The sequence below is a fragment of the Cherax quadricarinatus genome, chromosome 1 (genome assembly GCF_038502225.1).
Source record: "Cherax quadricarinatus isolate ZL_2023a chromosome 1, ASM3850222v1, whole genome shotgun sequence".
NCBI classification, from domain to species: domain Eukaryota; kingdom Metazoa; phylum Arthropoda; class Malacostraca; order Decapoda; family Parastacidae; genus Cherax; species Cherax quadricarinatus.
In genome coordinates, this window is record NC_091292.1 from 84050679 (window position 1) to 84077601 (window position 26923).

At 40.6% G+C, this 26923-nt stretch overlaps 1 protein-coding gene across 6 annotated transcripts in view; it reads right to left on the reverse strand.

Moving 5' to 3' along the window:
• LOC128685741 (zinc finger protein 39) overlaps positions 1–26923 on the reverse strand; it is a 127896-nt gene that overhangs the window by 19705 nt on the left and 81268 nt on the right. For all 6 annotated transcript variants that reach the window (XR_011391790.1, XM_070083397.1, XM_070083376.1 and 3 more), the window contains exon 13: positions 3136–3349. Coding sequence is in view for 5 of the 6 variants with exons in the window: in XM_070083397.1 (XP_069939498.1) it covers positions 3136–3349 (214 nt within the window). In the remaining variant the exon portion in view is untranslated. The remainder of the gene's footprint in view (positions 1–3135; positions 3350–26923) is intronic.

Here is a 26923-nt window from a genome sequence, read left to right on the forward strand (position 1 = left end):
AGCTTGTCCTGTCTATCACTGGTAATGTCCTTGATGGTCGTGGTTGTGGAGGTAGATACTTGGAATGAGGTATTGGAAAAGATGTTGGAAACGTGTTTGGCAATGGAGTTGGTGGGGAGGACTATGTATCTCTTCTCGGCAGTGTCTTCTCTGGGTGTGTTGAAGATGTTTAATGCCCGTCGTCTGCAGTCTCTGATGAAGTGACGAGGATAGTGGAGTTTAGAAAATACTTGTTCAATTATCGTGCATTCTTCTTCAAGAAACTCATTGCTGCAGATTCTGAGTGCACGCAGGAAGAAGCCTATAATTACACCACGTTTAGTTTTGGTGTCGTGGTGAGAGTAGAAGTGGAGAAGATCGTTTTGGTTGGTGGGTTTTCGATAGACTTTAAAACGAAGTTCGTGGTCAGCTTTGCAGAGCAGAACATCAAGGAAAGGAAGAGTGTTGTCGACTTCTTCTTCAAGTGTGAACAGGATTGAAGGCTCGACCTGGTTGAGCTTGTCTTGGAGAGCTTGAACGTTGAAGTGTTTAGGAGTTATGAGGAGAATGTCGTCAACATAACGGAGCCAGGTGACAGACGAAGGAATAATGGTGGAGAAACGTTCGGCTTCTAGATGTTCCATGTATAGGTTCGCCAGGACCGCACTGAGTGGCGAACCCATGGGTAGTCCAAAAGTCTGCTGATAGAGGTGATTTTTGAAAGAGAAACAAGTAAAGCCAACACATAGTTCAACAAGGTCGATGAAATCACTGGCTGGAATGGGAAGATCAAGTGAATCGTCAATTTTTCTGCGCAAGAGATCGATGGCTTGTGTAGTAGGTACTTTGGTGAATAGGGAAGTCACGTCAAGGCTGGAAAGTTTCTTGTTCCTGATGTTGATGTTGTGAATGCGATTGAGAAGATCACCCGAGTGTTTGAGATGTGCCAGAATGTACGGCCTGCCAAAAACTCACAAGCCTGGTATCCCACTGAGGCCCATATCCTCGGGAATAGGCAGTGCTCCCCACCAGCTCTCAGGAATTCTCGCAAAACACCTCTCTAAACTCTTGGGCACTATCAGTCCAGCACATCTCAAACACTCGGGTGATCTTCTCAATCGCATTCGCAACATCAACATCAGGAACAAGAAACTTTCCAGCCTTTACGTGACTTCCCTATTCACCAAAGTACCTACTACACAAGCCATCGACCTCTTGCGCAGGAAAATTGACGATTCACTTGATCTTCCCATTCCAGCCAGCGATTTCATCGACCTTGTTGGACTATGTGTTGGCTTTACTTGTTTCTCTTTCGAAAATCACCTCTATCAGCAGACTTTTGGACTACCCATGGGTTCGCCACTCAGTGCGGTCCTGGCGAACCTATACATGGAACATCTAGAAGTCGAACGTTTCTCCACCATTATTCCTTCATCTGTCACCTGGCTCCGTTATGTTGACGACATTCTCCTCATAACTCCTAAACGCTTCAACATTCAAGCTCTCCAAGACAAGCACAACCAGGTCGAGCCTTCAATCCAGTTCACACTTGAAGAAGAAGTCGACAACACTCTTCCTTTCCTTGATGTTCTGCTCTGCAAAGCTGACCACGAACTTCATTTTAAAGTCTATCGAAAACCCACCAACCAAAACGATCTTCTCCACTTCTACTCTCACCACGACACCAAAACTAAACGTGGTGTAATTATAGGCTTCTTCCTGCGTGCACTCAGAATCTGCAGCAATGAGTTTCTTGAAGAAGAATGCACGATAATTGAACAAGTATTTTCTAAACTCCACTATCCTCGTCACTTCATCAGAGACTGCAGACGACGGGCATTAAACATCTTCAACACACCCAGAGAAGACACTGCCAAGAAGAGATACATAGTCCTCCCCACCAACTCCATTGCCAAACACGTTTCCAACATCTTTTCCAATACCTCATTCCAAGTATCTACCTCCACAACCACGACCATCAAGGACATTACCAGTGATAGACAGGACAAGCTTCCACTCTCTGCAGGGGTTATATAATCCCTTGTAATGACTGCAACAAATTATACGTGGGCGAAACATCAAGGGACCTCCAAACACGTATTTCAGAACACCAATAAGCAAGCAGGTCTGATGACACAAGGAATGCCTGTGTACAACACCGTAATTCACACAACCACTTGGTAAACTACAGAAACTCAAGACTTATCGCCACAGAAGACAACACTCAATACCGAAGAATCCTGGAATCATCACTTATTTCTATATCCGACAACTTAACCAGAATAGTGGCTTCTATAACATAGCTGAACCACTTGCCAAGAAAATTCTTCATCGCTATCCCACATAAGAACACAGGAATGGAAGAACACTGCAGAAGGTCTGCTCACAAACTTATCCAATCTCCTTTCCAAGCTACCCAAGATTTTAGACTCTATAACCCCACTTGGTACATCATCAGATGCAGCATTCTCCACCTGACCTCAGCATTCTGAACCTGACTATAAATACTCACGTCCCTTCCACCCCAGGTAGATCTGTTTGTGACTTGAAAAAGCCCAGTGTGTGGGCGAAACGTAGTCAATAAAGGATCACATTATACTGCATATGTGTTTATATTTCCATGGTACTTAGGACCTGACGATCTGTTGGAGTGTGAGCAGGGTAATATTTAGTGAAGGGATTCAGGGAAACCAGTTATTTTCATATAGTCGGACTTGAGTCCTGGAAACGGGAAGTACAATGCCTGCACTTTAAAGGAGGGGTTTGGGATATTGGCAGTTAGGAGGGATATGTTGTGTATCTTTATATGTATATGCTTCTAAACTGTTGTATTCTAAGCACCTCTGCAAAAACAGTGATAATGTGTAAGTGTGGTGAAAGTGTTGAATGATGATGAAAGCATTTTCTTTTTGGGGATTTTCTTTCTTTTTTGGGTCACCCTGTCTCGGTGGGAGACGGCCGTCTTATTGAAAAAAAAAAAAAAAAAAAAACATATATCCATTAATACCTAAGACAAAATTTGCTTTTTTTTCTTGACCAGAATATCATTTTCATAAAAACTTGATCTAAACAGTATACCATGAAATACGGTAATGCACATGAATTTTTAGCAGAACTGAAAGAAAAACAAAATTAGATTTCTGCTGACAAACTTACCTGACACTTATATATGTCCTCTGCTTTAGGGTGCTTTTTTGCAATATGCCTCCTGAAGTATGCTGAATGACAGCTCTCATATAAGCAGAAATCATGTGGACATTTCAATGGCTTTAAGTGAAGATGAATGAGTTTGTGTCTTCTTAATGCATTGTGATCCCGACCTTGCCAGCCACACAACTCACATTTGTGTGGCTGCTCACCAGTATGCTGCCTGAAAGAGAAACAATTCCAATATTTTTTTAGGTATGACAATTTAAAATTATAGTCAGGTAAACCAAACAACTGCAATATTTTTTCAAATGTATTAAATAAGCCTCCTAATGTAGTAGATAAGTGGGTCTCAACTGTACATTTAATCACTGACATAAGTTACAAAAAATTCATGTACAGGAGGCCTGGTCTCAGACCGGGCCGCGGGGGCGTTGACCCCCGGAACTCTCTCCAGGTAAACAATACATACTATGATAAACATTTCAGGTGTTATTTACACCATTAACCCTTAAACTGTCCACAGGTAGATTACGTTTTCACTGCCAGCGTTCTGAATATTAAAAAAAAAAAAGCTTTTCATAATTAAAGAGGGCAATTTTCTGTGTAAAGACCCAAAAATTTTTTTTGGGTCAGTACTTGCTGAGAAATAAGGCCACGAAGTTGGTGCTGGATGCTCACCTGATGGCAACATGGAGTCCTGCAGCTTGCAGAAATGTTGCCGATATACCTTTTTTATCTAGTTATTATTTTAATTTATATAATTTTTATGTTCTGATGATTACAATTTAATAGTAGTTCTTGTGATTTCATAGCCAATCTTTATTCTGACACTAGCATTAGATACTGTAATAGTAATCAAATAGTGACAAACACACTGACAGGTGAACATCTTCACTGGTCTTGGTCACATACTATTTTTTTTTTTTATTATCACACTGGCCGATTCCCACCAAGGCAGGGTGGCCCGAAAAAGAAAAACTTTCACCATCATTCACTCCATCACTGTCTTGCCAGAAGGGTGCTTTACACTACAGTTTTTAAACTGCAACATTAACACCCCTCCTTCAGAGTGCAGGCACTGTACTTCCCATCTCCAGGACTCAAGTCCGGCCTGCCGGTTTCCCTGAATCCCTTCATAAATGTTACTTTGCTCACACTCCAACAGCACGTCAAGTATTAAAAACCATTTGTCTCCATTCACTCCTATCAAACACGCTCACGCATGCCTGCTGGAAGTCCAAGCCCCTCGCACACAAAACCTCCTTTACCCCCTCCCTCCAACCCTTCCTAGGCCGACCCCTACCCCGCCTTCCTTCCACTACAGACTGATACACTCTTGAAGTCATTCTGTTTTGCTCCATTCTCTCTACATGTCCGAACCACCTCAACAACCCTTCCTCAGCCCTCTGGACAACAGTTTTGGTAATCCCGCACCTCCTCCTAACTTCCAAACTACGAATTCTCTGCATTATATTCACACCACACATTGCCCTCAGACATGACATCTCCACATACTATTGTCTACAAATATATACAAAGTACGTATTTATAGGTCTTAGTAATGCTTTACACATGCTGAAGTATATATGAAACTTCTTGAAGCATGGTGTAAGATGAGTGTCACTCCACTGCTGACAGTGCAGCAGTGGAGTGACACTTGATGATCGAGCACTGCTCCGGGAACCGTGGCTTTATTTGCTTTCATTGTTACACATAAACATGTCTATCTGTCTAGCTCTGTCTGACAATCTGTCTGCCTGTGTGTGTCTTTCTGCTTGTCTCTGTCTGACTGTCTCTCTGTCTCAGAGAGCTGCTCATGAACAACAGGTATTACACACGATGCAGAGTCATCATGTCTGATTCCTGATCAAGTAAAATGCAGAAGTTTGTGGCTATAGGAGGGTGGGTGCAGGAGGAAAGAGAAGTGATTGGTTGGAATGATGAAGTAAAGGGTGTGATAAAAGAGAAAAAGATAGCTCATGAGAGGTTTTTACAAAGCAGAAGTGTTGTTAGAAGAGCAGAGTATATGGAGAGTAAAAGAAAGGTGAAGAGAATGGTGAGAGAGTGCAAAAAGAGAGCTGATGAAAGAGTGGGAGAGGCACTGGCAAGAAATTTTGCTGAAAATAAGAAAAAATTCTGGAGTGAGATAAACAAGTTAAGAAACCCTAGAGGATGAATGGATTTGTCAGTTACCCCTTTCAGGGTCCAAACCGTAGATCTACACCATGAGCTCAGCTCACTCTAAGCTGTGAGTGGTAAATTTGGGCCTAGATATGAGAGAATACATCTATGTGGTATGTGTGCACCAAGTCCTGCAACACAGAGTGTATAATGAGAGAAAAAAAACTGAGACTGTGATTTTCGATTAAAACAGCGACTTTGCAGTGTTTTTTGGTATGTTTTTTATAGTTGTATTTGGGATTTCTTAGTCTTATTTGATAGAATGGAAGACATATTACAGAAATAGAGATGATTTTGATTGGTTTTAGCAGTGGAAATGGCTTGAAACTGAGCTCAAAGTAGCAAAAATGTTAAATTTTTGCCGATGTTCAAGAGTAAACAAACGAACTCACACGTCTAATACACGCCAGCAGGTGGGTCTAATATACATTCACAAATGTGGTGATGATATTTATACAATTATTACAATATTGCATAACAGTAAATCTTCTATTTTTTGGTTTGAATAAAAATTCATTATGTGAATAAAAAATCAAAATGGAATTCATTTGTAAAGCCTCTAAACATAACTAATAAACAGAGGAAATGTTAGTTTAGTCCCAGGAATACCTACATTGTTTATTCTGGACCCTATTTTGAAAATGGAATATTTTGAACTTTGTGTTAAATTGGCCAAATTACCAATTTCCGATCACTTTATTTTGTAGTTGAAACAGGTGACTTGGCGACTTCTTGTGCTCAATTGATAGAATAGAAGTAATACTAGTGAAATAGCTAAGAATTTGGTCGACTGGAATGATGTAATTGGCCTAAAATGGGAGACAAAGTCGGCAAAATCGCCAATTCGTAAATATTGCTGACACATTAAAATTCGCACGAGCATAATTTCGTCAATTTTCCATCAAATTTCGTACTTTTTGTTTTATTACCTTCAGAAAAAGATTCTCTACCATTTCATAAGAAAAAATAACAAAATTTCTTTTTGAAAATTCTTGGGACCCTGGTGCGCACTTTGAAATTTAGCCTCTGGACCCTGAAAGGGTTAAAAACAGAGTAGGGTAGTTAGTAGGTTAGGAGCTGGAAGTATTGGGTAGATGGCGGGAATATTTTGAGGAACTTTTAAATGTTGATGATGAAGGGAGGCGGTAGTTTCATGCACTGGTCAGGCAGGTGTAACATCTTTTAGGAGTGAAGAAGAGCAGGATGTGAGTGTGGGGGAGGTGCATGAGGCATTACGTAGAATGAAAGGGGGTAAAGCAGCAGGAACTGACAGGATCATGACAGAAATGTTAAAAGCAGGGAGGGATATTGTGTTGGAGTGGTTGGTATTTTTGTTTAACCCTTTCAGGGTCGAGAGGCCCTATTATTTTCATCTAATGAAAAGATAGAGAACCTTTTCCCGATCATAATGACACCAAAAGTATGAAATTTGATGGAAAACTTACGGAATTACGCTCTCATGAAGTTAGCGGACTCGATGATGTTTATGCATCGGCGATTTCGCCCAATTTGAGCCCTATTTTCAGCCAAGTCCAGTGTACAAGTCGACAAAAATCATAACTGTTTTGCTAGAACTCCATTTTTTCTATTGAATGAGTACAAGAAACCACCTATTTACCGATTTCAACTATCCAATAAAGGGGTCAGAAATTAGCAATTTTGCCAATTTCACACAAATTTCAAAAGATGCCAATTTCCAAATAGGGTCCAGAATACACAAGACAGACATTCCTGGCACTAAAATAACATTTCCTCTGTTCATTAGTCATGTCCCCAGACCCCTCTTATGTTTCTTTTGTTTTCCACTTTGAATTTTTATTCTCCAAAAAAAATAGAAGATTTACTGTTATACAGACTACTGCATTAGTGTAGAAATGGTATATATAATATCAGCACACTTGTGAAAGAATATTAGACTCACCAGTTGATGTGTATTGGACACGTGGCATGATTTGTTTACTTTTGAACTTTGGCAAAAGTTGAACATTTCTGCTACTTTGAGCTCAGTTTCAAGGTACAGTACTTTTCATTGTGAAACCAATTAAAATCATCTCAATTTCTGTAATATGTCTTCCATTCTATAAAATGAGACCAGAAAAACTACAATTTTTTTTTTTATTATCACACTGGCCGATTCCCACCAAGGCAGGGTGGCCCGAAAAAGAAAAACTTTCACCATCATTCACTCCATCACTGTCTTGCCAGAAGGGTGCTTTACACTACAGTTTTTAAACTGCAACATTAACACCCCTCCTTCAGAGTGCAGACACTGTACTTCCCATCTCCAGGACTCAAGTCCGGCCTGCCGGTTTCCCTGAACCCCTTCATAAATGTTACTTTGCTCACACTCCAACAGCACGTCAAGTATTAAAAACCATTTGTCTCCATTCACTCCTATCAAACACGCTCACGCATGCCTGCTGGAAGTCCAAGCCCCTCGCACACAAAACCTCCTTTACCCCCTCTCTCCAACCTTTCCTAGGCCGACCCCTACCCCGCCTTCCTTCCACTACAGACTGATACACTCTTGATGTCATTCTGTTTCGCTCCATTCTCTCCACATGTCCGAACCACCTCAACAACCCTTCCTCAGCCCTCTGGACAACAGTTTTGGTAATCCCGCACCTCCTCCTAACTTCCAAACTACGAATTCTCTGCATTATATTCACACCACACATTGCTCTCAGACATGACATCTCCACTGCCTCCAGCCTTCTCCTCGCTGCAACATTCATCACCCATGCTTCACACCCATATAAGAGCGTTGGTAAAACTATACTCTCATACATTCCCCTCTTTGCCTCCAAGGACAAAGTTCTTTGTCTCCACAGACTCCTAAGTGCACCACTCACTCTTTTCCCCTCATCAATTCTATGATTCACCTCATCTTTCATAGACCCATCCGCTGACATGTCCACTCCCAAATATCTGAATACATTCACCTCCTCCATACTCTCTCCCTCCAATCTGATATCCAATCTTTAATCACCTAATCTTTTTGTTATCCTCATAACCTTACTCTTTCCTGTATTCACCTTTAATTTTCTTCTTTTGCACACCCTACCAAATTCATCCACCAATCTCTGCAACTTCTCTTCAGAATCTCCCAAGAGCACAGTGTCATCAGCAAAGAGCAGCTGTGACAACTCCCACTTTGTGTGTGATTCTTTATCTTTTAACTCCATGCCTCTTGCCAAGACCCTCGCATTTACTTCTCTTACAACCCCATCTATAAATATATTAAACAACCACGGTGACATCACACATCCTTGTCTAAGGCCTACTTTTACTGGGAAATAATTTCCCTCTTTCCTACATACTCTAACTTGAGCCTCACTATCCTCATAAAAACTCTTCACTGCTTTCAGTAACCTACCTCCTACACCATACACTTGCAACATCTGCCACATTGCCCCCCTATCCACTCTGTCATACGCCTTTTCCAAATCCATAAATGCCACAAAGACCTCTTTAGCCTTATCTAAATACTGTTCACTTATATGTTTCACTGTAAACACCTGGTCCACACACCCCCTACCTTTCCTAAAGCCTCCTTGTTCATCTGCTATCCTATTCTCCGTCTTACTCTTAATTCTTTCAATAATAACTCTACCATACACTTTACCAGGTATACTCAGCAGACTTATCCCCCTATAATTTTTGCACTCTCTTTTATCCCCTTTGCCTTTATACAAAGGAACTATGCATGCTCTCTGCCAATCCCTAGGTACCTTACCCTCTTCCATACATTTATTAAATAATTGCACCAACCACTCCAAAACTATATCCCCACCTGCTTTTAACATTTCTATCTTTATCCCATCAATCCCGGCTGCCTTACCCCCTTTCATTTTACCTACTGCCTCACGAACTTCCCCCACACTCACAACTGGCTCTTCCTCACTCCTACAAGATGTTATTCCTCCTTGTCCTATACACGAAATCACAGCTTCCCTATCTTCATCAACATTTAACAATTCCTCAAAATATTCCCTCCATCTTCCCAATACCTCTAACTCTCCATTTAATAACTCTCCTCTCCTATTTTTAACTGACAAATCCATTTGTTCTCTAGGCTTTCTTAACTTGTTAATCTCACTCCAAAACTTTTTCTTATTTTCAACAAAAAACTACAATACAACCATAAATACCATACGAAAATACACTGCAAAGTCGTTGTTTTAAACCAAAAACACGGTCAAAGATTTTTTTTCTCATTACGCACTGTGTGCTGCAGGATTTTTTTATACTGTGCACACTGACCACATAGACCCATTCTTTCATATGTAGGCCTACCAGTTTTCTCTCACTAGCTTTGAAGGCACTAGAATTTACACGTACTAGTACATTGGAAACCCTGAAAGGGTTAATAAATAAGTTTAATAATAAGTGGTTAAGTGAGAGTGAGGTGAAAGTGTTGAATGATGATGAAAGTATTTTCTTTTTGGGGATTTTCTTTCTTTTTGGGTCACCCTGCCTTGGTGGGAGACAGCCGACTTGTTAAAAAAAAAAAATGTATGAAAGAGGGAAAGGTACCTAGGGATTGGCAGAGAGCGTGTATAGTTCCCTTTTATAATGGGAAGGGGGACAAAAGAGACTGTAAAAATTATACGGGAATATTACTGAGAATCCCAGGTAAAGTGCATGTTAGGGTTATTATTGAAAATTAGAGGTAAGACAGAGAGTAGGATTGCAGATGAGCAAGGAGGCTTTACAGTGGGTAAGGGATGTGTAGATCAAGTGTTTACATTGAAGCATATATGTGAGCAGTATTTAGATAAAGGTAGGGAAGTTTTCACTGCATTTATGGATTTAGAAAAGGCAAATGACAGTGTGAATAGGGGAACAATGTGGCAGATGTTGCAAGTGTATGGAATAGGTAGTAAGTTACTAAATGCTGTAAAGAGTTTTTATGAGGATAGTGAGGCTCAGGTTAGGGTGTGTAGGAGAGAGGGAGATTACTTCCTAGTAAAAGTAGGTCTTTGACAGGGATGTGTGATGTCACCATGGTTAATATATTTATAGATGGGGTTGTAAAAGAAGTAAATACTAGGTTTTGGGGTGAGGGGTGGGATTAAATTATGGGGAATCAAGTACAAAATGGGAGTTGACACAGCTACTTTTTGCTGATGATACTGTGCTTATGGGAGATTCTAAAGAAAAGTTGCAAAGGTTAGTAGACAAGTTTGGGAGGATGTGTAAAGGTAGAAAGTTGAAAGTGAATATAGATAAGAGTAAGGTGATGAGGGTATCAAATGATTTAGATAAAGAAAAATTGGATATCACATTGGAGAGAGGGAGTATGGAAGAAGTGAATGTTTTCAGATATTTGGGAGTTGACATGTTAATGAAGGATGAGATTAACCATAGAACTGATGAAGGAAAAAAGGTGAGTGGTGCGTTGAGGTATATGTGGAGACAAAAAAACGTTATCTATGGAGGCAAAAAAGGGAATGTATGAAAGTATAGTGGTACTAACACTCTTATATGGGTCTGAAGATTGGGATGTAAATGTTGCAGTGAGAAGACGGCTGGAGGCAGTGAATGTGGAGAAATTTTCTCCAGGAGGGGGGTATCAGCCCCCTTCAGCCCCTTTCAGCCCTGAGGGGCCCAGACCTCTCAGAAGGGGCAAGCGTCTTGTTTACTGCTACAATGAGTAATTGATCACAGATGCTGTACGAGTGTGCAACCTGTGGTCAACCGACCATTGCTCCTTGCAGTCCAGTGTTGCAGAGTGTATTTTAATAAGAGACAGTACATCTCTTACTTTAGCAGGACAATTAAGGAAAATCCTGCTCCCACTTCGTTACCATAGTAAAGATAGTGGACATTGTTGTCTATGCTTAAGACAGCAAGAATCAAACCTTCTGCTTTGCTTCATCGAGGAAGTGGCAAGGAAGCAAAAAGTACTAGGTCAGCTTTTTTTTTGTGCAAGGGGCAGTGACGGCATGGGGCGCCGTGGCGTCTTCAGATTACTTTTGACTCTACTGAGAGTGACACTGACGCCAGGATAACCAACAAAGAACAACGATCTGTGCGTTAGTGTGAACAAAGTGTCTCATAAAACACAATAAACACTTAAGAGAAGTGTGATCAGCTTCTTCAGTGATAACATTGTGAACAATGAAGACAAATCTTGTGGAACATAGTGTACCAGTGTGCGTTTCCTAGACAATGGAAGACGTGGACATCCAAGGACACTTCAACTTCTATCAAGTCACCGATACCTGTCGAAGGTGTGAAGAACACCATAGCTCACGCTACAAGAGCAAGGTATGTTACGAATTTCTTGTAGAACGGGGGACTGCGCAGTTCTTGAGTCGCAAGGAGTTTGTAATCAACCTATAGTCGGCAGTAAGGTGTGGACTTTTGAGTCCAAACAAGTAAGTTGTCAGCCATCAGTGAATGAAATGCTGACATAACACCCCCTAGGGGTAATTTATAATCTTACAAATTATATTTCTTGACAGCCCGTTGTGAGATGGTTTCGACAGCAGGGGCGGCAGTGCAGGCGATGAGTTATCTTTAAGTGTTCACTGTTTAAACTTAGCTGGTAATGCCATTTCTCAACATAATTGGTCGTGCTCGAACCGGATCAAGGCCACACTGTGGTCCAAATATGTTGTACTACAGTGTACAAATAACCTACGAACCAAGGTCCTTCGAAAAAAGCTGTAAAACTAGTGTTTTACAATATAAACCAGTATAAATGAGTCCCTCAAGACTCAATCACAGAGAATGGGCAGCCAAAAGAAAACGGGTGCTCTCCCAGCATTCACCCAAAGAAAATGGGAGCTGGGTGACTCACCCAACAAGAAAACAGGGGATGGCACCCTCCAACCACTGCTCCAATCTCGAAAATCGCTGACTTCGACAACAACAACCCAAGTGATGTTCAGTTTGTCTGAGTGTATATACACAGAGTGTTTATAATGTTTATAGACAGAAATTAAGAGACAAGATTGTGTTAAAGTTTATTTCTTATAGATATACCTGTTATATTAAAGGAACTTATATAAAGTGTAAGCTTTCGAATATATATTAACAGTGACATTTATATATGTGTAAGTAATATTCACGTGTGATTTACAGTTATACAGTGACATTTATAGTGTATAGTGAATGAAGTGTATAACATCGTTATTTACGATTAATCATCGTGGTCAGGCTGACACAGCAAACTCAAGCCATAAACACCAGCCACATGTACTGTGTACCCTTCATGGTCACTGACCCTGAGGTTAAGCTTAGTAGGTCAGTAGTGTCTGACTCAATTATTGCTGACTTAAGCACAACAAAAACTCAGCTGTTTATAGCAGTACAGTGTTTTTTAAACACTCTAAGTGTGGTGCTAGAATTTTCAGTATACCATTAAAATGGCTTGTTTGAAAACTCAGTTTCAGTCTTTACAGACTAAGATTACACAATTAGAAAATCTAATTTCAGTCTGTATAGGATTAACTCAAGATACAAACATAGATTTTGATGATCTTGAGGTCAAATTTGGATTATTTACACAACGTCTGGAAATAATTAATTCAGACTATACACATTATGAAAATAAATTTCTTGAATCGGATCCATCTGAGGATGAAATTAAAAATGTTTTGGATACTTTTAGTAATCAACAATTAAGGTGGACAGGAGTACAGGCTATCTGCCACAAAACTCTGTCACAGAGACCTACTGTAACTAGTGGTCAAACACCTGTTACACCTGTAACAACAACAAGTGTCCCATTACCAAGCTTACCTACATTGTCATTACCTATTTTCCAAGGTCATAATTATGAAGAATTCATTAGTGGTTTTCATTCCATAGTAAATTCACGAACTGACATACATGAGATTGCTAAGTTCAATTACCTTAAATGTCTTGTGAAGGGAGAACCCTATGAACTGATTAAGTCATTTCCGGTGGTCAAAGGCAATTATCAAATAGCCTTACGTGTCTTAGCAGACAATTACTTCGATGCTGACAAGGCTAGAGTTAGACATGCAGTCTTAATATCAAGCTTGAAGCCACCCAAACATTGTTTTTCAGACTTACAGGCATTTAGAATCACATTAGACAATAGTCTCAGATCTCTAGGTGCTAAATATGACCTAAGACAATGTGATTGGTTTATCAGTGGTATTGTACAAGATAAGTTGTCACCACAAACTATTGAACGATTAAATATTATGTTCAATAAACGCTATTTCACTTGTGAGGAAATTAGCAATGGTTTACAAACAATAGTTTCATGCATGCAAGCAACGAGACAAGATGAAAAATCCACAAATCCAGTGGATAATAAACCTTCAACTCAGTATAAAGAGTATACCTACTCCCACTAAACCACAGAATGGGAAATCCCATATAGGCATTTATCAAGCTGTGAATACAACAGACAGTAAACGGACTGTCATACATAAGCGTACTCCAAAATGTGTACTTTGTGATGGAACACATTGGGCACAGTATTGTATTCAATACACATCAATGGAAGCACGTAAACAACGTGTTCATCAGCTGAAAAGGTGCATCAAGTGTTTAGGTGAACACAAGGGAGGAAAATGCTCACTGAAGAAGTGTTTTAAATGCAAGGGTATGCATCATACAGCATTATGCCCAAATACTTTTGCTGAACAGCAGAAGACTTCCACAGAATCAGGAAGTCAACAAGCAACAGCATTAAATGTGAGAGATAAGTTTAAAGCAACTGCTCTCCCGATAGCTCGAGTTGAGTTATCTAATAAATTACACAAAACCAATGTGCTAACACTATTTGATCAAGGCTCACAAAGGTCCTTCATAAGAAGAACAGTGTTGCAGAAACTGAATAAACAACCCTATGCCAAAATACAGTTAGATATAGCTGGTTTTTTCCATAATTCTGGTAAACAGACATATGACCTAGCCAGAATCACTGTTGGTCTAGGAAACAGGAAAAAGACAGTAGAAGCTGTGGTAGTAGATGATTTGCCTAAGTCTGTACAGATCCAGGGATTAAAAGAAACAGTTGCAGCACTGAAAGCAGCTTAGGTCAAGTTAGCCTGTCCTGACATACAGACGGACACAATTAGTCCAATTGATTTAATCATTGGAAGTGATTATTATCACTGTTTTGTGCAAAATATAGTAAGTAAACATGATGTTCACTTGCTGAAAACAGCAGGAGGCCACATAATATGTGGTCCCATTCCCTCTCAAAGTGGGAAAGAAGCTGATATTGATTCAGTGGAAAATGTACTAGTTACGAGAATAACCGCTGATCATGTACCACAGCAAAAATTATCATTACTGGAAGAAATGAATGAACCAGTTGATAAGTTGTGGGATTTAGATGTGATAGGTATTAATGTAAATAAACCAAGCCCACAAGAGTCTCAGACTCATAGCCAATATTTGGACACTGTCAAATATAAAGATGGACAGTATTGGGTTAGGTTACCATGGAAATTAAATCCACCACATCTGCCTAGCAATTATCGCATGGCTTTCGGACAGATGAAAGCACAAATACATGAGCTCAGGAAGAATCCAGAGCTACTGACTGTCTATGATAATATCATACAAGAACAGTTGGACAATAAATTCATTGAGGAAATAGTCGAAGATAAATTGAAGACAGAAGCTCATTATCTCCCGCACCATGGAGTCAGAAAAGATTCTGAAACCACTCCACTACGTGTTGTATATAATTGTAGCGCATGTGCAAATAAAGATGTAGCAAGTCTTAATGACTGTCTGATGACCGGACCCTCACTAACTGAGAAGCTTGGAGACGTGCTTATGAAATTTCGCACAAACCCATATGCCTACACGGCTGATATTTCCAAAGCTTTCTTGAGAGTAGGACTACAAGAAATAGATAGAGATTATACTCGATTCTTGTGGCCTGAAAATCCACATGATCCTCAAAGTCCTGTGAAAACTTATCGTTTCAAATCAGTATTATTTGGTGCAACATCCTCTCCATTCTTACTAGAAGCTACTCTAAATACACATTTGAAGAAATCTGAAAGTCCCTTCAAAGGAATCTTAAAGAAAAGTTTCTATGTGGACAATCTTCAAGGTACTGTGAATAAAGAGGAGGATTTGAAATCCTTATACAGAGAAGCTAACAAGGAGATGAAAGAAGCAAATATGCCTCTAAGGATGTGGAATACAAATTCAAAGCAATTAAGGGAACTTATCAAAGAAGATTTCAGTCTGTAGTGGAAGGAAGGCGGGGTAGGGGTCGGCCTAGGAAGGGTTGGAGGGAGGGGGTAAAGGAGGTTTTGTGTGCGAGGGGCTTGGACTTCCAGCAGGCATGCGTGAGCGTGTTTGATAGGAGTGAATGGAGACAAATGGTTTTTAATACTTGACGTGCTGTTGGAGTGTGAGCAAAGTAACATTTATGAAGGGATTCAGGGAAACCGGCAGGCCGGACTTGAGTCCTGGAGATGGGAAGTACAGTGCCTGCACTCTGAAGGAGGGGTGTTAATGTTGCAGTTTAAAAACTGTAGTGTAAAGCACCCTTCTGGCAAGACAGTGATGGAGTGAATGATGGTGAAAGTTTTTCTTTTTCGGGCCACCCTGCCTTGGTGGGAATCGGCCGGTGTGATAATAAAATAAATAAAAATTTCACTGAAGCTGAAATTCCTGATTGCAACAATATGCTGGGACTTAATTGGAACACACAGGAAGATACTTTGAGTCTCAAAAAGATAAACAATAAATCATGCAGTACACTCACTAAACGTAGTTTACTGTCAGAGGTATCACAATGTTTTGATCCTCTAGGACTCGTCTCACCAATTACCATAAAGGGTAAAATGCTTATGCAAGATGCATGGAAGCTCAAAATTGGATGGGATGAGAACTTGCCTCTAGAAATGAGTCAAGCATGGGATGAAATATCCAAGGAGTTTAAACAACTTCATCAAATTAAACTTCCCAGACAAATAGGTCAAGAGGGAAACAAGTAAACATTACAAAGAGAGCAAATGAGAGAGTGGGTGAGATGTTATCAACAAATTTTGTTGAAAATAAGAAAAAGTTTTGGAGTGAGATTAACAAGTTAAGAAAGCCTAGAGAACAAATGGATTTGTCAGTTAAAAATAGGAGAGGAGAGTTATTAAATGGAGAGTTAGAGGTATTGGGAAGATGGAGGGAATATTTTGAAGAATTGTTAAATGTTGATGAAGATAGGGAAGCTGTGATTTCGTGTATAGGGCAAGGAGGAATAACATCTTGTAGGAGTGAGGAAGAGCCAGTTGTGAGTGTGGGGGAAGTTCGTGAGGCAGTAGGCAAAATGAAAGGGAGTAAGGCAGCCGGGATTGATGGGATGAAGATAGAAATGTTAAAAGCAGGTGGGGATATAGTTTTGGAGTGGTTGGTGCAATTATTTAATAAATGTATGGAAGAGGGTAAGGTACCTAGGGATTGGCAGAGAGCATGCATAGTTCCTTTGTATAAAGGCAAAGGGGATAAAAGAGAGTGCAAAAATTATAGGGTTGCTTAAATGTGCGTGGATGTAGTGCGGATGACAAGAAACAGATGATTGCTGATGTTATGAATGAAAAGAAGTTGGATGTCCTGGCCCTAAGCGAAACAAAGCTGAAGGGGGTAGGAGAGTTTCAGTGGGGGGAAATAAATGGGATTAAATCTGGAGTATCTGAGAGAGTTAGAGCAAAGGAAGGGGTAGCAGTAATGTTAAATGATCAGTTATGGAAGGAGAAAAGAGAATATGAATGTGTAAATTCAAGAATTATGTGGATTAAAGTAAAGGTTGGATGCGAGAAGTGGGTCATAATAAGCGTGTATGCACCTGGAGAAGAGAGGAATGCAGAGGAGAGAGAGAGATTTTGGGAGATGTTAAGTGAATGTATAGGAGCCTTTGAACCAAGTGAGAGAGTAATTGTGGTAGGGGACTTGAATGCTAAAGTAGGAGAAACTTTTAGAGAGGGTGTGGTAGGTAAGTTTGGGGTGCCAGGTGTAAATGATAATGGGAGCCCTTTGATTGAACTTTGTATAGAAAGGGGTTTAGTTATAGGTAATACATATTTTAAGAAAAAGAGGATAAATAAGTATACACGATATGATGTAGGGCGAAATGACAGTAGTGTGTTGCATTATGTATTGGTAGATAAAAGACTGTTGAGTAGACTTCAGGATGTACATGTTTATAGAGGGGCCACAGATATATCAGATCACTTTCTAGTTGTAGCTACACTGAGAGTAAAAGGTAGATGGGATACAAGGAGAATAGAAGCATCAGGGAAGAGAGAGGTGAAGGTTTATAAACTAAAAGAGGAGGCAGTTAGGGTAAGATATAAACAGCTATTGGAGGATAGATGGGCTAATGAGAGCATAGGCAATGGGGTCGAAGAGGTATGGGGTAGGTTTAAAAATGTAGTGTTAGAGTGTTCAGCAGAAGTTTGTGGTTACAGGAAAGTGGGTGCAGGAGGGAAGAGGAGCGATTGGTGGAATGATGATGTAAAGAGAGTAGTAAGGGAGAAAAAGTTAGCATATGAGAAGTTTTTACAAAGTAGAAGTGATGCAAGGAGGGAAGAGTATATGGAGAAAAAGAGAGAGGTTAAGAGAGTGGTGAAGCAATGTAAAAAGAGAGCAAATGAGAGAGTGGGTGAGATGTTATCAACAAATTTTATTGAAAATAAGAAAAAGTTTTGGAGTGAGATTAACAAGTTAAGAAAGCCTAGAGAACAAATTGATTTGTCAGTTAAAAATAGGAGAGGAGAGTTATTAAATGGAGAGTTAGAGGTATTGGGAAGATGGAAGGAATATTTTGAGGAATTGTTAAATGTTGATGAAGATAGGGAAGCTGTGATTTCGTGTATAGGGCAAGGAGGAATAACATCTTGTAGGAGTGAGGAAGAGCCAGTTGTGAGTGTGGGGGAAGTTCGTGAGGCAGTAGGTAAAATGAAAGGGGGTAAGGCAGCCGGGATTGATGGGATAAAGATAGAAATGTTAAAAGCAGGTGGGGATATAGTTTTGGAGTGGTTGGTGCAATTATTTAATAAATGTATGGAAGAGGGTAAGGTACCTAGGGATTGGCAGAGAGCATGCATAGTTCCTTTGTATAAAGGCAAAGGGGATAAAAGAGAGTGCAAAAATTATAGGGGGATAAGTCTGTTGAGTGTACCTGGTAAAGTGTATGGTAGAGTTATAATTGAAAGAATTAAGAGTAAGACAGAGAATAGGATAGCAGATGAACAAGGAGGCTTTAGGAAAGGTAGGGGGTGTGTGGACCAGGTGTTTACAGTGAAACATATAAGTGAACAGTATTTAGATAAGGCTAAAGAGGTCTTTGTGGCATTTATGGATTTGGAAAAGGCGTATGACAGGGTGGATAGGGGGGCAATGTGGCAGATGTTGCAAGTGTATGGTGTAGGAGGTAGGTTACTGAAAGCAGTGAAGAGTTTTTACGAGGATAGTGAGGCTCAAGTTAGAGTATGTAGGAAAGAGGGAAATTTTTTCCCAGTAAAAGTAGGCCTTAGACAAGGATGTGTGATGTCACCGTGGTTGTTTAATATATTTATAGATGGGGTTGTAAGAGAAGTAAATGCGAGGGTCTTGGCAAGAGGCGTGGAGTTAAAAGATAAAGAATCACACACAAAGTGGGAGTTGTCACAGCTGCTCTTTGCTGATGACACTGTGCTCTTGGGAGATTCTGAAGAGAAGTTGCAGAGATTGGTGGATGAATTTGGTAGGGTGTGCAAAAGAAGAAAATTAAAGGTGAATACAGGAAAGAGTAAGGTTATGAGGATAACAAAAAGATTAGGTGATGAAAGATTGAATATCAGATTGGAGGGAGAGAGTATGGAGGAGGTGAACGTATTCAGATATTTGGGAGTGGACGTGTCAGCGGATGGGTCTATGAAAGATGAGGTGAATCATAGAATTGATGAGGGAAAAAGAGTGAGTGGTGCACTTAGGAGTCTGTGGAGACAAAGAACTTTGTCCTTGGAGGCAAAGAGGGGAATGTATGAGAGTATAGTTTTACCAACGCTCTTATATGGGTGTGAAGCGTGGGTGATGAATGTTGCAGCGAGGAGAAGGCTGGAGGCAGTGGAGATGTCATGTCTGAGGGCAATGTGTGGTGTGAATATAATGCAGAGAATTCGTAGTTTGGAAGTTAGGAGGAGGTGCGGGATTACCAAAACTGTTGTCCAGAGGGCTGAGGAAGGGTTGTTGAGGTGGTTCGGACATGTAGAGAGAATGGAGCGAAACAGAATGACTTCAAGAGTGTATCAGTCTGTAGTGGAAGGAAGGCGGGGTAGGGGTCGGCCTAGGAAAGGTTGGAGGGAGGGGGTAAAGGAGGTTTTGTGTGCGAGGGGCTTGGACTTCCAGCAGGCATGCGTGAGCGTGTTTGATAGGAGTGAATGGAGACAAATGGTTTTTAATACTTGACGTGCTGTTGGAGTGTGAGCAAAGTAACATTTATGAAGGGATTCAGGGAAACCGGCAGGCCGGACTTGAGTCCTGGAGATGGGAAGTACAGTGCCTGCACTCTGAAGGAGGGGTGTTAATGTTGCAGTTTAAAAACTGTAGTGTAAAGCACCCTTCTGGCAAGACAGTGATGGAGTGAATGATGGTGAAAGTTTTTCTTTTTCGGGCCACCCTGCCTTGGTGGGAATCGGCCGGTGTGATAATAAAAAAAAAATAATAAAATAAGTCTGTTGAGTGTACCTGGTAAAGTGTATGGTAGAGTTATAATTGAAAGAATTAAGAGTAAGACAGAGAATAGGATAGCAGATGAACAAGGAGGCTTTAGGAAAGGTAGGGGGTGTGTGGACCAGGTGTTTACAGTGAAACATATAAGTGAACAGTATTTAGATAAGGCTAAAGAGGTCTTTGTGGCATTTATGGATTTGGAAAAGGCGTATGACAGGGTGGATAGGGGGGCAATGTGGCAGATGTTGCAAGTGTATGGTGTAGGAGGTAGGTTACTGAAAGCAGTGAAGAGTTTTTACGAGGATAGTGAGGCTCAAGTTAGAGTATGTAGGAAAGAGGGAAATTTTTTCCCAGTAAAAGTAGGCCTTAGACAAGGATGTGTGATGTCACCGTGGTTGTTTAATATATTTATAGATGGGGTTGTAAGAGAAGTAAATGCGAGGGTTTTGGCAAGAGGCGTGGAGTTAAAAGATAAAGAATCACACACAAAGTGGGAGTTGTCACAGCTGCTCTTAGCTGATGACACTGTGCTCTTGGGAGATTCTGAAGAGAAGTTGCAGAGATTGGTGGATGAATTTGGTAGGGTGTGCAAAAGAAGAAAATTAAAGGTGAATACAGGAAAGAGTAAGGTTATGAGGATAACAAAAAGATTAGGTGATGAAAGATTGAATATCAGATTGGAGGGAGAGAGTATGGAGGAGGTGAACGTATTCAGATATTTGGGAGTGGACGTGTCAGCGGATGGGTCTATGAAAGATGAGGTGAATCATAGAATTGATGAGGGAAAAAGAGTGAGTGGTGCACTTAGGAGTCTGTGGAGACAAAGAACTTTGTCCTTGGAGGCAAAGAGGGGAATGTATGAGAGTATAGTTTTACCAACGCTCTTATATGGGTGTGAAGCCTGGGTGATGAATGTTGCAGCGAGGAGAAGGCTGGAGGCAGTGGAGATGTCATGTCTGAGGGCAATGTGTGGTGTGAATATAATGCAGAGAATTCGTAGTTTGGAAGTTAGGAGGAGGTGCGGGATTACCAAAACTGTTGTCCAGAGGGCTGAGGAAGGGTTGTTGAGGTGGTTCGGACATGTAGAGAGAATGGAGTGAAACAGAATGACTTCAAGAGTGTATCAGTCTGTAGTGGAAGGAAGGCGGGGTAGGGGTCGGCCTAGGAAAGGTTGGAGGGAGGGGGTAAAGGAGGTTTTGTGTGCGAGGGGCTTGGACTTCCAGGAGGCATGCATGAGCGTGTTTGATAGGAGTGAATGGAGACAAATGGTTTTTAATACTTGACGTGCTGTTGGAGTGTGAGCAAAGTAACATTTATGAAGGGATTCAGGGAAACCGGCAGGCCGGACTTGAGTCCTGGAGATGGGAAGTACAGTGCCTGCACTCTGAAGGAGGGGTGTTAATGTTGCAGTTTAAAAACTGTAGTGTAAAGCACCCTTCTGGCAAGACAGTGATGGAGTGAATGATGGTGAAAGTTTTTCTTTTTCGGGCCACCCTGCCTTGGTGGGAATCGGCCAGTGTGATAATAAAAAAAAAAAAAAAAAAAATAAAAATTACATGTGTTCTGTGATGCGTCAACCAAAGGTTATGGCGCTGTAGCTTACATGAGTAATGCTGAAGGAAGTACACTAATTACTTCAAAGGCCAGGGTAGCACCCTTGAAGGTCAGAACTGTACCACAATTGGAACTGACAGCACTCTATGTAGGTACAAAATTAGCTGTCTATCTCAACAAAGTACTTGATCATCTCACTATTGAGAAAACCGTGATCTGGAGTGATAATGAGGCAGTTCTCCAGTGGTTAAGAAATAATAAGAGTAAGCTGGTCTATGTACAGAACAGAGTAGCAGAAATAAAAGAGATGCAGAGAAATTATCTCTTTCTCCACGTCTCTACCCAAGAGAATCCAGCTGACATGTTGTCACGTGGTGTCCCACTCAAGAAATTTGTGGATAATAAATTATGGCTCCACGGACCGAACTGGCTCTCTAATGAAAATAACTGGCCTCAGCAAAAAGCTCACATTATGCCAGAAGAAACAGTCTGCTTGAACACAGCAGAAATAAGTTGTGTAAATACTGCAGACACAACAGAAATAGTCATTGATGGATCTAAATACTCATCTTTGGGTAAACTCTTAAGAGTTACAGCTCTTGTCTTTAAATTCATTAAAGGAATAAAACCTGATTATGAATGTCTTCAACCCATTAAATACTGGGTGAAACTAATACAGAAAGATGTTTTCTCTACAGAATATAAATTTCTGGAAACACAAGATAAATCCCCAAAGAAACCTGTCATGATTAATTCTTTAGGACTTTATCTCGACTCAGAAAAAATTATAAGATGTCGAGGAAGAATTCATAATTCTTCACTACCTAAAGAAGCCATACATCCAATATTGATCCCCAAGAATCATTGGCTAACAAAACTGACTATTCAAAACGCCCACAGTAACGTGTTACATGGTGGGGTAGCTGACACACTTTGTCATATACGACAATCCTACTGGATACCTCAAGGTCGACAAAGTGTGAAAAAGCAAATAAAGGACTGTATTACTTGTCGTCACTACGATATGCGAGTATGTCAGTATCCAGGTCCACCTCCATATCCCTCTGAAAGAGTTTGTCATATCACTCCATTTGAGGTGACAGGTGTAGATTACGCTGGACCAATAATTTTAACCAAAACAGTTGACAAAGTTCCCATCAAGGTGTACATCTGTTTGTTCACTTGTGCTACGACTAGAGCAGTACATCTAGAAGTAGCCACTGACATGTCTGCTGAAACCTTTATCAAATTATTCAGAAGGTTTGCAGCCAGAAGGACATGTCCCAGACTGATGATTTCAGATAATGCAACGAACTTTGTTGCTGGTGCTGCTTATATAAGCAAGATCTTTGATCAACCAGAAGTACAACAGATGCTGAATCAACGCAGATGTCGTTGGAGATACATTCCTCCTAAATCTCCATGGCACGGCGGATTTTATGAAAGAATGATTGGCATTGTAAAATGTTGTTTAAGGAAGACTCTTCATCGTCAAAGAATCGACTTAGAAGAATTCCGTACAGTTGTGACTGAAATAGAAAATAGAGTCAACAACAGACCTCTGACTTATGTTACCGATGATCTGGACAATTTAGAAGTGTTAAGTCCATCTCATTTGCTCCATGGCAGAAGGCTCGAACCTGTTCCTCCCATGAATGATAAAGAAATCATAGAGGATCCTACTTATTTCGAACCTGAGCAACTCAGACGTAAATTCAAACACCTTAATAAAGTGATTGAACGTTGGGAGAAAATTTGGCGAGAAGACTATCTCACCTCATTGAGAGAACACTTCTATGGAGCTGGTGTTCCTGAAAATCATAAGTCCTTAAGACCAGGTGACACAGTGATTATTGACAATGATGGTCCGAGGTCCCAATGGCCACTTGGAAAAATTGTGACCATATATCCTGATGCAAATGGAATCATCAGGACAGTTGATGTTTTGAGCAAAGGTGTAGTGAATAAGCGGACAATAAATAAACTAGTGCCGTTAGAATTACACAATGTTGAAAACAAAATTAGTGATTCTCCAGACACCACACAGACTAAAGCTGTTCAGAAAAGACAAGCAGCAGTGGTGGCGAGTGAGAAAATTAAATTAATGTTAAGTGATGAATAGTTCACCTGCAGCGAACCTCCGCCGCCCCCCAGTGTGGAGAAATTTTCTCCAGGAGGGGGGTATCAGCCCCCTTCAGCCCCTTTCAGCCCTGAGGGGCCCAGACCTCTCAGAAGGGGCAAGCGTCTTGTTTACTGCTACAATGAGTAATTGATCACAGATGCCATACGAGTGTGCGACCTGTGGTCAACCGACCATTGCTCCTTGCAGTCCAGTGTTGCAGAGTGCATTTTAATAAGAGACAGTACATCTCTTACTTTAGCAGGACAATTAAGGAAAATCCTGCTCCCACTTCGTTACCATAGTAAAGATAGTGGACATTGTTGTCTATGCTTAAGACAGCAAGAATCAAACCTTCTGCTTTGCTTCATCGAGGAAGTGGCAAGGAAGCAAAAAGTACTAGGTCAGCTTTTTTTTTTGTGCAAGGGGCAGTGATGGCATGGGGCGCTGTGGCGTCTTCAGATTACTTTTGACTCTACTGAGAGTGACACTGACGCCAGGATAACCAACAAAGAACAACGATCTGTGCGTTAGTGTGAACAAAGTGTCTCATAAAACACAATAAACACTTAAGAGAAGTGTGATCAGCTTCTTCAGTGATAACATTGTGAACAATAAAGACAAATCTTGTGGAACATAGTGTACCAGTGTGAGTTTCCTAGACAATGGAAGACGTGGACATCCAAGGACACTTCAGCTTCTATCAAGTCACCGATACCTGTCGAAGGTGTGAAGAACACCATAGCTCACGCTACAAGAGCAAGGTATGTTACGAATTTCTTGTAGAACGGGGGACTGCGCAGTTCTTGAGTCGCAAGGAGTTTGTAATCAACCTATAGTCGGCAGTAAGGTGTGGACTTTTGAGTCCAAACAAGTAAGTTGTCAGCCATCAGTGAATGAAATGCTGACATAACACCCCCTAGGGGTAATTTATAATCTTACAAATTATATTTCTTGACAGCCCGTTGTGAGATGGTTTCGACAGCTTCTAGACCTCGTCTGCAGGGGCGGCTGTGCAGGCGATGAGCTGTCTTTAAGTTAAGTGTTCACTGTTTAAACTTAGCTGGTAATGCCATTTCTCAACAGTGAAGATGTCCTGTCTAAGGGCAATGTGTGGTGTATATATTATGCAGAGAATTCGGAGTGTGGAAATTAGGTGTGGAGTTACTACAAGTAATAGTCTGAGGGCTGAAGAGGGGTTGTTGAGGTTTTTTGGTCATTTAGAGAGAATGGATCAAAGTAGAATAACTTGGAGAGCGTATAAAACTGTGGTAGAAGAAAGGAGGGGTAGGGGCTGTCCTCGAAAAGTTGGAGTGAGGGGGTAAAGGAGGTTTAGTGGGTGAGGGGCTTGGACTTCCAGCAAGCGTGTGTGAGCATATTATATAGGAGTAAATGGAGACGAATGCTTTTTGGGACTTGACAAGCTGTTGGAATGTGAGCAGGGTAATATTTGGTGAAGGGATTCAGGGAAACTGGTTATTATAGATTTAGAGGGACTTGAGTCCTGGAAATGGGAAGTACAATGCCTGCACTTTAACCCTTTCAGGGTCGAGAGGCCCTCTCCTAAACTTGTTCTCAGGGTCGAAAATTTTTCGGAAAAAAAAAAAGAAAATTATTTTTTTTCTTATGCAATGATAGAGAATCTTTTCCCGATCATAATGACACCAAAAGTATGAAATTTGATGAAAAACTTACGGAATTATGCTCTCATGAAGTTAGTGGTCTTCGCCCAATTTGAGCCCTATTTTCGGCCAATTCCTGTGTACTAGTCGACAAAAAACATATTTATTTCACTAGAACTCCATTTTTTTCTATTGAATGAGTACAAGAAACCACCCATTTACCAATTTCAACTATCCAATAAAGTGGTTAGAATTTGGCAATTTTGCCAATTTCACACAAATTTCAAAAGATGCCAATTTCTAAATAGGGTCCAGAATAAACAAGACAGACATTCCCGGCACTAAAATAACAGGTTCTTTGTTCGTTAGTCACGTCCCCAGGCTCCTCTTATATTTCTTTTGCTTTACACTTTGAATTTTTATTCTCACAAAAAATAGAAGATTTACTGTTATACAGACTACTGCATTAGTGTAGAAATGGTGTAAATAATATCAGCGCACTTAAGAAAGAATATTAGACTCACCAGTTGACTAGTATTGGATGCTTGGCATGATTTGTTTACTTTTGAACTTTGGTAAAAATCGACCATTTCTGCTACTTTGAGCTCAATTTCAAGGTACTTTTCATTGTGAAACCAATCAAAATCATCTCAATTTCTGTAATATGTCTTCCATTCTATAATACGAGATGAGGAAAACTAGAATACAACCATAAATATCATACGAAAATACAGTGCAAAGTCGCTGTTTTAAACCAAAAACACGGTCAAAGTTTTTTTTTCTCATTACGCACTGTGTGCTGCAGGATTTTTTTTATACTGTGTACACTGACCACATAGACCCATTCTTTCATATGTAGGCCTACCAGCTTTCTCTCACAAGATTTGAAGGCACTAGAATTTAGGCGTTCTAGTACGTCAATAATCCTGGTGCGTAAGCCGTACTAGTATGTACATTGAAAACCCTGAAAGGGTTAAAAGAGGGGTCTGGGATATTGACAGTTTAGACAGACTTCTAAACTGTTATATCTGAGTGCCTCTGCAAAGACAGTGATTATGTATGAGTGAGGCAAGTGTTGAATGATGATGAAAGTATTTTCTTTTTTTGGGGATTTTCTTTCTTTTTTGGGTCACCCTGCCTCGGTTGGAGATGGCCAACTTATTGAAAAAAAAAAAATCTACAAGCACAGTATAGCACTTTGTCTGGATTTTTTGGGTTATCCTAGGTAATTTACACCATGTGTAATAACCGTACATATGTGTACCTGTGAGATAGAGATAGACAGAGAGATAGCCAAAGTCAATCAGCTAGCCAGCCAGCCAGCCACCCAGCCAGCCAGCCACCCAGCCAGCCAGCCAGCCAGCTGAACATGTATGACACATGTTCCAAAATTGTTTCTCTTTATTAAGGGCATGGACTATAGGACATTCTGGTAAGATGAAAGGATGTTGCACAAGGGTTATTATCAAGGTTTTTCATGTTTCTTCAACCACTTGTGGCCACATCCATCTCAAAGCCACTAAACTCTGGGTCAATGTCACTTTCCTCTTAAAAGGGGACTGTTAATACAACATGGCATCAGTGAATCCCTGGTGTTTGCCACTGTTTGCTCTAGCAGGCACTTAATTGAACTGGTGCTCCTACAAGGTACTAA